This window comes from Neofelis nebulosa, chromosome 8 (genome assembly GCF_028018385.1).
Source record: "Neofelis nebulosa isolate mNeoNeb1 chromosome 8, mNeoNeb1.pri, whole genome shotgun sequence".
NCBI lineage: Eukaryota > Metazoa > Chordata > Mammalia > Carnivora > Felidae > Neofelis > Neofelis nebulosa.
In genome coordinates this window covers 138,315,000-138,327,815 of record NC_080789.1, presented here as the reverse complement: position 1 = coordinate 138,327,815, position 12,816 = coordinate 138,315,000, and the positions used below count along the sequence as shown (strand labels likewise).

Sequence of the window (12,816 nt, the reverse complement as noted above, 5' to 3'; positions counted from 1 at the left end):
ACAGAGAGAGACAGAGCATGAACAGGGGAAGGGCAGAGAGAGAGTGGGAGACACAGAATCTGAAACAGGCTCCAGGCTCTGAGCGGTCAGCACAGAGGCTGACGCGGGGCTTGAACTCACGGACCGTGAGATCATCACCTGAGCCAAAGTCGGAAGCTTAACTGACCGAGCCACCCAGGCGCCCCTCGTTAGACGTTTTTTACGGTGGCTTATACATCTCTTAATATCTCCTATTTTCAGTCACTTTGTATCTCTCTGCCACATCCTGCTTAATTTCTCCAGCTATCCTCCTGTTCATCCACTGTCTTTCTCTGGCTTTCCCTAATCTTTTTTTTAAGGCCACACGCTGAGTTTTCAATTTTAATTATTGTTCTAGAATTTTTTTTTCCAAATCTGCTGCATCCAACTTTTTTTTTGGTAATTGACTATTTTGTGATGATATTTTCCATCTTGTCTTCTATTTGTTTAGACACAGTCACTGTAGATGTTTCCTAATCTGCATGATTATTCGACAAAACAAACATCTTTGCAGGTCTCTTTCCTTTGTCAGTTATTTTTTCTTTTTTTTTAATGTTTATCTATTTCTGAGAGAGACAGAGCTCGAGAGGGGAATGGCCAGAGAGAGAGGGAGACAGAATCTGAAGCAGGCTCCAGGCTCTGAGCCATCAGCACAGAGCCCGATGTGGGGCTTGAACTCACAAACCGTGAGATCATGACCTGAGCCGAAGTCGGATGCTTAACCGACTGAGCCACCCAGGTGCCCATGTCAGTTATTTTTTCTGATTCTTACCACGAGTGGCCTTATTTTCCTTGTGTGCTTGCTTTTGACTGTGAGCTTCTGGTTTTCTTTGAAAACTTATTTGAAGTCTTTGAGGTCTGGGATGGACACGTTTCTCCAGAGGATTTGCATTTCCTTCTTCAAGTCATGTAGGGGGTATCATCTGTTTAAATTGATTCACTCCAGTTTTAGTTTTCAGACTATCCAAGGGAAGCAACTTGGGGTTACTTTGTAATCTAAGGCCAGCTTGTGGCTATAAAATCCTTCCCAATACCCTGCTCTGCTCAACACCAGGGAAAATCACCTTGTCTCTCTTGGGTGTTGAGAAGCTGGGGTGCGTTTACCCTTATTCTAAACGTATTTGGGGAGTTGAACTTTATGGAGAAGGGTCTCCTATGAAACAGTCTTGGATTGGGCCCTGGGCATTGGTCGCTCTCCCTCGTGTGCCCATTGAGTCCATGAAGAATGAAGTGTCCCCGTGTGGCAAACACCCGTAACACAAAGGGGATTTCTGGCTTCCACTCACCTCTCTCATTTCGTCAGGAAATGGCCTACTAATTCTTTACTATCTTATTAATCGGTGCTTTCAGTATGTTCCTTTGTGCTTTATTTGGGCAGGTTTTCTTTTACTTAGTGGTCAAAGCGGTCACGATAACTTGTCACATCCTGTTACTGGAGCCGGAACTCCAATCGCTTCTTTTTAAACTAGCTGTGGATGCACCTCTTTTAAAAATGGTGAGAGTCTCTGTCTTTCGTTGGGAAAATGTAGCATATTCACATTTCTGTGATTACAACATGCATGGGTATACTCTTGTCTTATTTTATGTTTTCCACTGACTATGTTGTTTATTACTTTCCTCCAATTTGAAAGACTGATTAAATTTTCTTTGTACCACAAATTTTTCGCTCATGGTTTGTAAGTTGTAACACATTTTCCAGTACTTCTATTACTTTAAAATTTAATATGCAAATTTAATTATATACATTAATGTATATACTTTAATCTTACATATTTTAGTCTTTTAGAAATAAATTGCCCCCAAAACATGCACACACACACACACACACACATTTTCAATCTTCCTCCTTTTATTTTTAATATTTTTTAATGTTTATTGAGAGAGAAAGGGAGAGAGAGACAGAGTGTGAACAGGGGAGGGGCAGAGAGAAAAGAAGGAGATACAGAATCCGAAGCAGGCTTCAGGCTCCGAGCCGTCAGCACAGAGCCCGACGTAGGGCTCGAACTCAGAAACCGCAAGATCATGACCTAAGCTGAAGTCAGATGCTCAACCACTGAGCCACCCAGGGACCCCAAATCTTCCCTTTTTAATGCCCATCCTCACCCCCACTGTTTCCAAAATTGATAATATTTGGAATTTTAGCGTCATTAAAATAAATATTTTACATTAGCCATCAACAATTATTTAGGCATAAATAGAAATTGTACTGCCTTCTTCACACACTACTGCTTCCTGTATCCCATTTATTCCTTCTTATTGGATTTGTTAGTCATGTTGCTGGATTATACATGCAAGTAATTCTTTCAATTTTGCAAGTGGTACATTTGATAGCTTCTTGCATATCCAAAAATGTGTTCATTTTTCCCCACCCTTAAATAACAATTTGTTTGAATATGAGATTTTAGGCTCCAAATTTTATTTCCTCAAAACTCTGAGGATACTGACCATTATTCCTTCTTTCCAATGAAAAATATTGCACTGCTCTGAATCTTTGTTCCTTGGAGATAGCCTATTTTTCTCTGAGAGCTTTTATGATTTCTTCTCTTTATTTCTTCTAACATGAACATTTCCATGATGTATCTATATGCAATCTTTAAATCACCTCGTTCCATACCTGGAGGACTCTTCTAATCATCAGGTCATATTCTTTCTTGGGTCTGAGCTTTTTATTTATTTATTTGTTTTCTCCTCTCCTTATTGCCTGTTTTCTCTCCTGGAACTGTTGTTGGATGTAAGTTGAAATTTTTAATTCTGCCCTTTTGACTTTTGACTTCTTTCATGCTTTCCTTTTCTTGGCTCTCTGCATTATATTCTTGGAAAATTCCTCAGCTACAACTTTTGGCCAGTTAATTTGCTTTTCATCTGTGTTGGTCTTGCTATTGATACGTCTTTTGGTTTACTTTATATTTTAAATGACCAGAATTTTAGTGTGTGTTTTTTTTTTTCATGGCTGAATTGGCATTTCACCTTTCCCTTTGAAGTCTTCTTCTGTTTGCTTTATTTACTCTCTTTCCTTGTGTCCTAATTCTTCCCCCTTTAGGATTTTGAGGTCTGTCTCATTGTGAAGGTTTTCCTTAAATCTTTTAACAATCACTGTTTTGTCTTTTACACAGTTTTGTCTTAGACTTCTGTTTTCCAGCCTGTGCTATTTTCTACAGCCTGCTTTTAGTTATAAAGGGGGAGGGTTGGAATGTACCGCCAGTCGGAGTGGCTGGTATCTCTCTTCTGGTTTAGTGTTCCCCATCCTCCCTGGAATATTCAGCTTCCTGAGGCACTACTCCGTATGTCCAGCTCCTGGATCCCCACTGCATTAGCCTGTGGGCAAGTGTACTCCACATGCAGAGGAGGGGGAAGAGGCCAACTGACACCCCTGCTCCAAATGTACCTCCCCATTTAATCACCCCAACAAATCACTCAAACTCCTTCCACACCTTGTATCTGTTGATTCTGCCTGGGGAGCTCCCTTAATCATGTGCTCTCCAGCAGTTTTCTCCTGAATTTATGAGTTCTACGTGTTACAGAATTTGATCTTCATGAAACCAATCCTGTCTGTCTCTACCTGCCAATAATCCCCCAAATTTTTAGGGTTCTGATCATTCCATGTAATAAAGACAAAGAGTAAGTCTGTTCCATTTTATAAAATCAGAATCTTGTTTATTTTGTTGCTGTATCAGATTTCTCCCCTTGGCCCCTGATATTTTTAGTTTGAGACAAGGTAAGGGAAAATCAGAAGATCTGAGTATCTCTTTTCTGGCCATTGACACATTCGGTATGTTTAATTTTTTACATTTTTTTTCATTTTTTTTAATGTTTATTTATTTTGAGAGAGAAGGAGAGAGAGGGGGGAGGGGGGGAGAGAGAGAGAATATGAATGAGTAGGGGAGGGGCAGAGAGAGGGAGACAGAATCCCAAGCAGGCTCCACACTGTCAGTGCAAAGCCTGATGCGGGGCTCGAACCCACAAACTGTGAGATCATAACCTGAACTGAAACCAAGAGTTGGACACCTAAATGACTGAGCCACTCAGGCACCCCTAATTTTTTGTTTTTAATACTCAACCTCACTTAGAGCTATGATTAACTTAAGATTTGCAATTAGAACAAAATTAGAAAAATCTCGTTTGTAATGTAATTTAAGAAACATATCCTTTTTTTTCCTTTTATTTTAGTAATTCCTTTATTCCTTAGAAGACTAAATCTTAAAAGAATAAAGTTTCTTCAACTAATAATAATCGGAAGTTCAAGTCTGGAGAAGTCTTCTGCTGTGATGGTTAGTTTCATGTGTCAACTTGGATAGCCCGTGGTGCTTATTCAGTCAATCACCAATCCATGTATTGCTATGAAGTCATTTTGTAGATACCGCTAACACTGACAATCAGTTGACTTTATGTAAATATTACCCTTGATAATGTGGGTGGGTCTCACTTAATCAGTGGAAAGGCCTTAAAAGCAAAACAGCACTATCAGCTTTGGCTCCTACCCAAGAGTTGCCAGCCTGCCAGTCTGCCCTACTAACTTCAGATTTTATAGTGTCCACAATGACATAAACCATTCCATGAAATACATCTCCACAGATACATAACATGCGACTCCATTACCTTGTATACAGATAAACATATACTTAAACCTCTCTCTGTATAAATCTCCGTTTTTCTGTAAACCTATACATAAACGTATTTATTACTAGCTCTGTTTCTCTGGTAGAACCCTCACTGACACAGGCGTGGCTGTCCTTAGGTCCTGAGAGAGAGTGAAAGAAAACTTGCAAGTATGAAAGTGTATGTTTATGGTTAGGATCTCCTTTCTTTACAAAGTTCCTCCCTTAAGTATTTTTTTTTTTTTTTTAATTTTTTTTTTTTCAACATTTTTTTTTTTAATTTATTTTTGGGACAGAGAGAGACAGAGCATGAACGGGGGAGGGGCAGAGAGAGAGGGAGACACAGAATCGGAAACAGGCTCCAGGCTCCGAGCCATCAGCCCAGAGCCCGACGCGGGGCTCGAACTCACGGACCGCGAGATCGTGACCTGGCCGAAGTCGGACGCTCAACCGACTGCGCCACCCAGGCGCCCCTCCCTTAAGTATTTTTTAATATAGGCCAGTCAATTTGCTGGCTAAGAAACTGAGAAGAAGAAAACTTCTAAGTGAGAAATTCTTGTTAAACAAAAATTCTTCAGCTCTGAGAAATAATTCTCATTGATACACTGACCTTTCTGAAGTTATCTTTGCTAATTCTCCATTGGCGGCCCTGGTGGCCACAGCCAAAGTCACTTTCCATTGTCATTCCCTCCCCCATGGTACCCACATGCCTACCTTGTTCCCCCTCCATCCTCCTCTCCCATTGCTAACATAATTCAGTATTTTAAAACTTCAGTGGCATCTTCTTAAGATAGTCTAAGCATGAAAGAAATTAGCCCCAATCTACTTCTAATTAGTAATGCTTTTCCTGGCTACACATTTTTCCCTCCAAGTTTCATTCTTCTTCTTCTTCTTCTTTTTTTTTTTTTTTAAGTTTATTTACTCATTTAGAGAGAGTAAAAGAGAATGTGAGCAGGAGAGAGGCAGAGAGAGAGAGAGGAAGAGAGAGAATCCCAAGCAGGCTCCACGCTGTCAGCGCAGAACCCAACATGGGGCTTGAGCCCACGAACTGTGAGATCATGACCTGACCTGAAATCGAGAGTCAGATGCCTAACTGACTGAGCCACTCAGGTGCCTCCCAAGTTTCATTCTTCTTAAACCCTCCAGCTAGCACTCCAGTTTCCAATTTTACGGTTTTTCTCATTGACATATCTAAAAGAAAACCAATATAGCAAATGATGATAGATAGATGCAAAAAATGAACAACTTTCACTTCACGTACACACAAACACACATGATAGATTTTTAAGACACAACAAACCTGATTTCAAATAGTCTGCCCCGTTGTGCCAATAAACACTCATCTGCTGGTCCGGTAAGATTGGCAAAAGTTTTCTTCGTAAAGCAAGTTTACCGTAAAGTAACCTCCTCATTGGCAGTTTAAGAAAGCACAGCCTTAATAGCTTTAAGACACGAGTCTGAGGACTCGCTGGAAGAACAGAAGTAAATCCATGGCACAGAGTGGTCAAGCAGACTGTCAGAAGTGACAGGATGAATTCTCGGGATTCTTCCTCTACAAACCCACTTATACACCAGCTATACACCAAGGTCACTGTGTGACCCTGCTGGTTGCTGAAACAAGCATGATATGTATCACTTGGTAAGCAGGTTTACAAAAAGAGAGTTTGATTTCATTAGAGAATATAAGAGAATAGGTTTTAGAATTCTTGATTTGGGCCCTAATTTGTATTAGTATACTAGTCGTTGAAATGATTTGAGAACATCCCACAAGAGAATGTTTGTAAATCGCTGTTTGGGTGGAAACCAGCTACTTCAGCGTGCCTGGCTCGCTCAGTTGGAGGAATGAGGCTCTTGATCTCGGGGTCGTGAGTTCGAGCCCGTTGTTAAGCCCCACTTAAATAAATAAGCTTTAAAGAAACAAAGCTCTTTAGACAGCATTTCTGTACTGTTTTACTCTAACTGCCGCAAAGCAATATTTTCTTTTTTAATTTTGGGTAGGGTAGGATAAAGTAAAATATCACAACATGATTCTTATAACACAAGAATTTTTCCTTGTGGTATAAATGTAATTCAAGATCAGCATCTCGTGATTTAAAAAATTATAAAACACAAGAAAGTAAAAATAATAAATTAATACTCATACTCTGACTACCTAGAGATATCTTAATACATTGATTTCATCTTCTTCCTCCATTAAATCTCTTATAATTCATGACTCAGGATGTACTGATTATACCTCTATAGTCCATGTTTTTATTTAAAAATTACGGTATACTTATCCTATTATACACTTCATAGTTCATTTTTGTTGACTGAAAATATTTTTTCCATGGGGCACCTGGGTGGCTCAGTCAGTTCAGTGTCTGGCTAGCTCAGGTCATGATCTCACAGTTCATGGGATTGAGCCCACGTTGGGCTCTGTGTTGACAGCAGGGAGCTTGCTTGGGATTCTCTCTTTCCTTCTCTCTCTGCCCCTCCCCTGCTCGCTCTCTCTCTCTCAAAATAAATGAATAAACATTAAAAAAAAAAAACAACAAAATATTCTTTCCAGTGGGTCAACTATAATTAACCATTTCCCCATCATTATTTATTTAGACTACCTTTACTTTTTCTGATATTATAAACATCAATGCCATTAATATCTTCACATTGCAGGGAAAACAAAATTTGAATTCTACCCTCTCAGTGTGTCGGGCTGGACATGAGAGTTAAAATGACAGAACACAGATCAATAGGGGAAAAGCAAATAAATTTTCACATGTACATGGGAGCTCCCCAACCCCAACAGGAAAAAGATGATCCAACGAAGTGGCAAAACCTTAGTGCTCATATAGTAGGTCAGATGAAGACAGGCAATCGTGCAAAAGTAGCTAAAATACATGAGGAGACCAAGGGAAGATAACAGTTATTCTAACAAGTGCTGTTTGTACAGAATTCTCTGTACACCTGCCCTCCCAATCTCTGGTGATGAGAAGATTCCTTTCTTCCTGGCACAGGGACAGCAGCTGCTCACATGGAAGTTTTATCTCCAGTTTTTAGGAAGAAAAGTGGAGATCAGAATGTCCTTCTTGTATCTGGTGTTCTTCAAGTGCCCACAGCTCAAAATAATCCTAATGTCATATTCCCAGCTGGCATATTCTACCCTTTCATGTATGTATAATTTTATTCCTTAGGACAGATTCCCAGAAATGGAATCATAGTATCAAAGGAGAAGTTATTTTTAATGTTTATTTATTTTTGAGAGAGAGGGAGGCAGAGACAGAGACAGAGCACGAGCAGGAGAGGGGCAGAGAGAGTGGGAGACACAGAATCCGAAGCAGGCTCCAGGCTCCAGCTGTCAGCACAGAGCCCCAAGGGGGGCTTGAACTCACTAACCCTGAGATCATGACCTGAGCCGAAGTCCAACATTTAACGGACTAATCTATAATAACCTGGAAGAAGTTATTTTTAAAGACTTTGACACATAAAAAGCAACATTTAAAATCAAAGAATGTGCTATTTAACAACCGTCTTTTTTATTTAAGGAGATCCTTTATTGGATGCTGAGCTTTTTGCCGCCTTCATACACTTAGAGGATGAAGGCACCTTCACTCTCTTTTGCTAAAGAGAAAATGCCTCTCCCTATTGGGAGACAGGACGGCTCATAATTCGGTCTTAGTGGTTTCCTAGAGACAGCCCTGAGAACACATTTCCATCACCTTTGGTAACTGGGGATTTATCTCACATGAATAATTTAGCGCGTATGCGGCCAATAACGCCACATCAGTTTGGGTCCTTACTCTCGATCCCTCTTCTCCCCCAATACTAAGAAAGATCTAAAGTGCTTCCAATCTGCCGTGGCCTGTGGCTTAAGTCCTAATGAACACTGAAATAGGTAACGGGCCTTGGGGATTTAGCAATTGGGTCTGAACTAAATCCAAGGCCATCCAGGAATCTGCAGGACTGACCCCTTCACCATCCTGCCTGGCCCCGTTCCATTTAAGCGCCAAAAGGGCGGGACTTCACGTTTCCTAGCAACCGCCCGCTGCCCCCCGATTGGCTGGGCGCCGCACGGCCGCCATTTTCAAACCCCGGAAGATGGCGGCGGCGGTGGCGGCGCACTCCTGACAGGAACTGCTCTCCGGGCAGCAGTGGTCGGGCGCGGTGCCCGACCCAGCGGGTCCCCCGGGCACCCGGCCACCGCCCCACCCCCCTCCGCGCCATGGAGCCCGAGCAGGCTGCCCAGAAGCAGCCCCGGCCGCGGAGGCGAAGCCGCCGGGCCTCCGGGCTCAACGCGGACGGCGCCGCGGGACCTTCGGCCGACACCCCCAGGCCGGGGCCCGACGGCCGGTAAGCGCTGGGGGCCGCAGCGACCGGGGACCCGGGCGTCCGGTCCGAGCACGGGGGGGGGGGGGGGAGGGACGCGGAGAGGGGCAGCTGCTCACCCCCCTCCTCCTCCTCCGCGTCCTCCTGGTCCTCAGGCGGGGCGCGCGCTGCTGACCCTCCTCCTCCTCGTCCTCCCCCCCCTGGCGGGGGCGCGGGCTCTTTACTCACCTCCTCTTCCTCCTCCTGGTCCTCAGGCGGGGCGCGGGCTGCAGTCCTCCTCCTCCCCCATCACCCCCCTCCTGCTCCCTCCTCCCTCCTGCCCTTCCTCTGGCCCGGCGCGCGCTGCCCACTTCCCCCTGCCCCGCCCCTCCCTCCAGGGCAGGGGCGGGGGCGGGGGCGGGGGCGGCGCGGGCCGCCGGAGGAGGTGGGCTCTCCGCGGGCCGGGGGCTGCAGCGGGGGCGGGTGCTCAACGCCACCCCGGAGGCCGACCGCCCGGGAGCCTGCGGGCCTCGGGAAGGGGGAGGGGTCGCCACCGGAGCCGCGCGACTTGCAACGGGCGCGAAGCTGGGGCTGAAAGCGAGCGTTCAAGGGAGACGCCTTGCGGACGCCAGTCGGTGAACCGAGCACAGCCCGCGGCGGCTCCAGCCTCCCGGCGGAACAGGTCCCAGCGGATGGTCGCTGGCTTTGCCTGTCGTCCCACGCTCCCCATTCTGTGTCGTGTGTCTGGAAAGGGTGGCCCCTGAGGGCCTCCGAAGGCTGCGTCTGGGAGAGGGGCGGCGGACACGAGTACTGAACACCTCGTCCTCCCGCCACGCCGTTGGAGGTGGCAGGTGCCGGTTGCTGGCTGTTGGACCTTTCGTCTCTAGGCCCGCGTCCTCAGCTGTGAAATGGGGATTCCGCTGGGACCCACTTCCTAGCAGTTGTAAAATGTAGAGAGAATGCGCGTAAGGGGCGTGCGCCGCGCCTCTACCCCGAGCGCTCTCGATCTGTGTTAACTGCTTGCTGGTTTTTAAAGTAACAATTCCGCCTCTGCGCGTCGTTTCCAAAGGCCCTGTGGTCCGTCTCACGTACTGCTTGGGATAGACCACAGTCCCTTGCGTAATTGACATTCTGCTTACGCCTGAAGGTGCTGCTCTCTGTTTGAGAGATAGGACACCTTTCATCGACAAGGCATTTATAAACCCATTGGGATGTTTTGTTCGGTTTTTAATTTTTTTTTGACATTTACTTAATTTTGAGAGACAGGGTGCGCCGGATAGGGCCAGAAAGGAGGAGGCAGAGGACCTCAAGCAGGCTCTGACGCAGTGATTGCAGAGCCCAGCGCGGGGCTCATACCCGCAAACCACAAGATCGTGACCCGAGCCGAAACCAGCGAGGCTCCTCCAACTGAGCCACCCAGACACCCCTATAAGCCCATCGCTAAGTTACTCTGCAGAGACCTAGGGGTTTTTCTCATTAGAAACATTTTTATTGTTTTGTGGCTTAGAGTACTTGTGGTCTCACACCTTCGTGAAATCTCGGTAGTGATTACAGCCTGTATTTAAGGAGTGTTAGAAGAGCAAGAGAAGTCATTTCAGCCTGAGAGGTGGAAAGACTAGTTAAGGAACGTAGAATTTCGGAAATATCCAACAGAGGCAGCGTTAGATTCCTTCTGCATTCATTCATTTATACTGTTGGGCACCGTCCAGGTGTTGTAGATACTGGGAATTCTGGTGAATAAAATAGATGAAGTGTCTCCTCTCATGAAGCTTAAATTGGGTGAGAAAGACTATCATCAAATATATACAGTATCAGGTGGTCGTACTGTGAAGAGAATTAAGGCATGGTAAAGGGGATAGAGATCAGGAGAGGGTAGTGTTGCTTTTGTTGTTGTTGTTGATTTATTTTTGAGAGAGAGAGTGAGTGGGCAGGGGAGGGGCAGAGAGAGGGAGAGACATTCCCAAGCAGGCTCCGTGCTGTCAGCACAGAGTCTGATGGGGTCTTGAACTCACGAATCCTGAGATCATGACCTGAGCTGAAATCAAGAGCCATACCCTTAACTGACTGCACCACCCAGGCGCCCCAGTGTTGCTATTTTTAAAAGAGCAAAAGGAAAAGCTCCCATGATGATGACATTTGAGATCCGACGACATTAAGGAATAAGGCGTGTGAGTATTTGGAGGGAGAGACAGCAAGTGCAAAGGCCTTGCAGTAGAATCCCATTTGGTGTCTTTAAGGATCTGCAGAGAAGCCAAGACCCGGTGGAGGAAACAAGGGGAAGAAGCACAGAGGAAGAGGTCAGAGACGTGGGGGGGGCCAGATCATGCAGTACCTGGGATACCTACCCTTGAAGGGACCTCAAATTTGAATTAGTGAGTTGGGAAGCAGGAACAGATGATGTGATCTATATCCTAAAAGGACCACTCTGACTTACGTGGCGAGAGAAGCAGGGACCTAGAAGCAGAGGGTATTGTAGTTGAGACATCGTATCAAAGTGGGAGACGTGAAAAATGCTCATATTTGGGATGTGTTTGAAAATAGAGCTGACGGGGGCGCCTGGGTGGCTCAGTCAGTTGAGCGTCCGACTTTGGCTCAGGTCATGATCTCACGGTTCGTGAGTTCGAGCCCCGCGTGGGGCTCCGTGCTGACAGCTCAGAGCCTGGAGCCTGCTTCGGATTCTGTGTCTCCCCCTCTCTCTCTGCCCCTGTCCCACTCACGCTCTGTCTGTCTCTGCCTCTCAAAAATAAAGAAACATAATAAAAAAAAATTTAGAAAATAGAGCTGACAGGATTTGCAGATGGATTAACTGTGGCGTTGACAGGAGAAGGCAAGAGTTCATCACAATTTTTTTTCTCTTTCTTAAATTGAAGTATGATTAATGTACAGTGTTATATTTGTTTCAGGTATACAACACAGTGATTTGATATTCTACTCATTGCTCTCTTTTTTGCTTTTTCTTAACCTTTTGTTGAACTATAACTCTTGAATTAAAGAGTGCACAAATGTTAAGCATTTATTTAGCTCAGTGACATTTCATAAAGCAAACCCACCTGTGGAACCAGATATAAATTTGAGAGTTGTCAACAAATAGACCTGAAATCATGGAACTGGGAAGTCATCTAGATTATGAATATAAATAAATAATTTCAAGACTAACTCTTTTGGGCCTCTCAACATTTAAAGGTCAGGGTAAAGAGGATACTGGGGGCAGCTGGTAAAGTAAGAAAAGAACCAAGAACAGTCCCTCAGAGGCCCAGTGAAGAAAGGATTTCAAGGAGGAGATACTCCTCAAGGAGGAGGATACTATGTCACATATTAGTGATAAGGAAGGATTGGAAAGTTTAAGTTAGATAAGGAACAAAAAGTCCATTAAATCTGGTAATGAGAAGAGCATATTATCTTCAATCATTTCCATAGACTAGTTAAAATACTGAATTTACAATGTTTGCAATGGGTTGAAAAGAGAATGAGGTGTGATTTTTCAAGAAACATGTGAATGCCAGACACTAGAAATATGGGTATGGAAAATACTATGCTTACTCAAAAGTTTATAATTTTATAGAAAAGAAAGATAAATTAATAATTGTGATAAAAGTCACTGTAGAGGTCTAACCGGATGCCACAGATGCAGATAAAAGGAACACTTATGAAAAGAACAAGAAATGATTTCCTGTTGAAATCCCTGAGTCTTGAAGGACCAGGTTAGAGAGGTGTAAATGGGTGATTTCATGTAGAGGAGAAGCGTGCTAGATATCACACCTAGCTGGCTCTGACTAGGTGCTAATTGTGTAACGGGGAGGATTTCGGGATAGTGATGAGAGATTATCCTAAAGAACCACATCATGAAGGAGCCTTGTATGCATGAGAGTTTGGGTTTTATCCAAGGTGATGGGGAAATGCTGAAAGACAAGCCAAGGAC

The 12,816-nt window shown here is 44.4% G+C and overlaps 2 protein-coding genes across 5 annotated transcripts in view; one reads left to right on the top strand and one right to left on the bottom strand.

Moving 5' to 3' along the window:
* Positions 1-9,200, bottom strand: part of LOC131483647 (aldo-keto reductase family 1 member C23-like protein) — a 133,747-nt gene extending 124,547 nt beyond the window's left edge. For all 4 annotated transcript variants that reach the window (XM_058682007.1, XM_058682010.1, XM_058682011.1 and 1 more), the window contains exon 1: positions 9,147-9,200. The gene's annotated coding sequence lies outside the window, so the exon portion shown is untranslated. The remainder of the gene's footprint in view (positions 1-9,146) is intronic.
* Positions 8,683-12,816, top strand: part of NET1 (neuroepithelial cell transforming 1) — a 61,486-nt gene continuing 57,352 nt past the window's right edge. Inside the window, exon 1 of the mRNA XM_058682005.1 lies at positions 8,683-8,942. Within this exon, the coding sequence (XP_058537988.1) occupies positions 8,815-8,942 (128 nt within the window). The 5' untranslated portion in view covers positions 8,683-8,814. The remainder of the gene's footprint in view (positions 8,943-12,816) is intronic.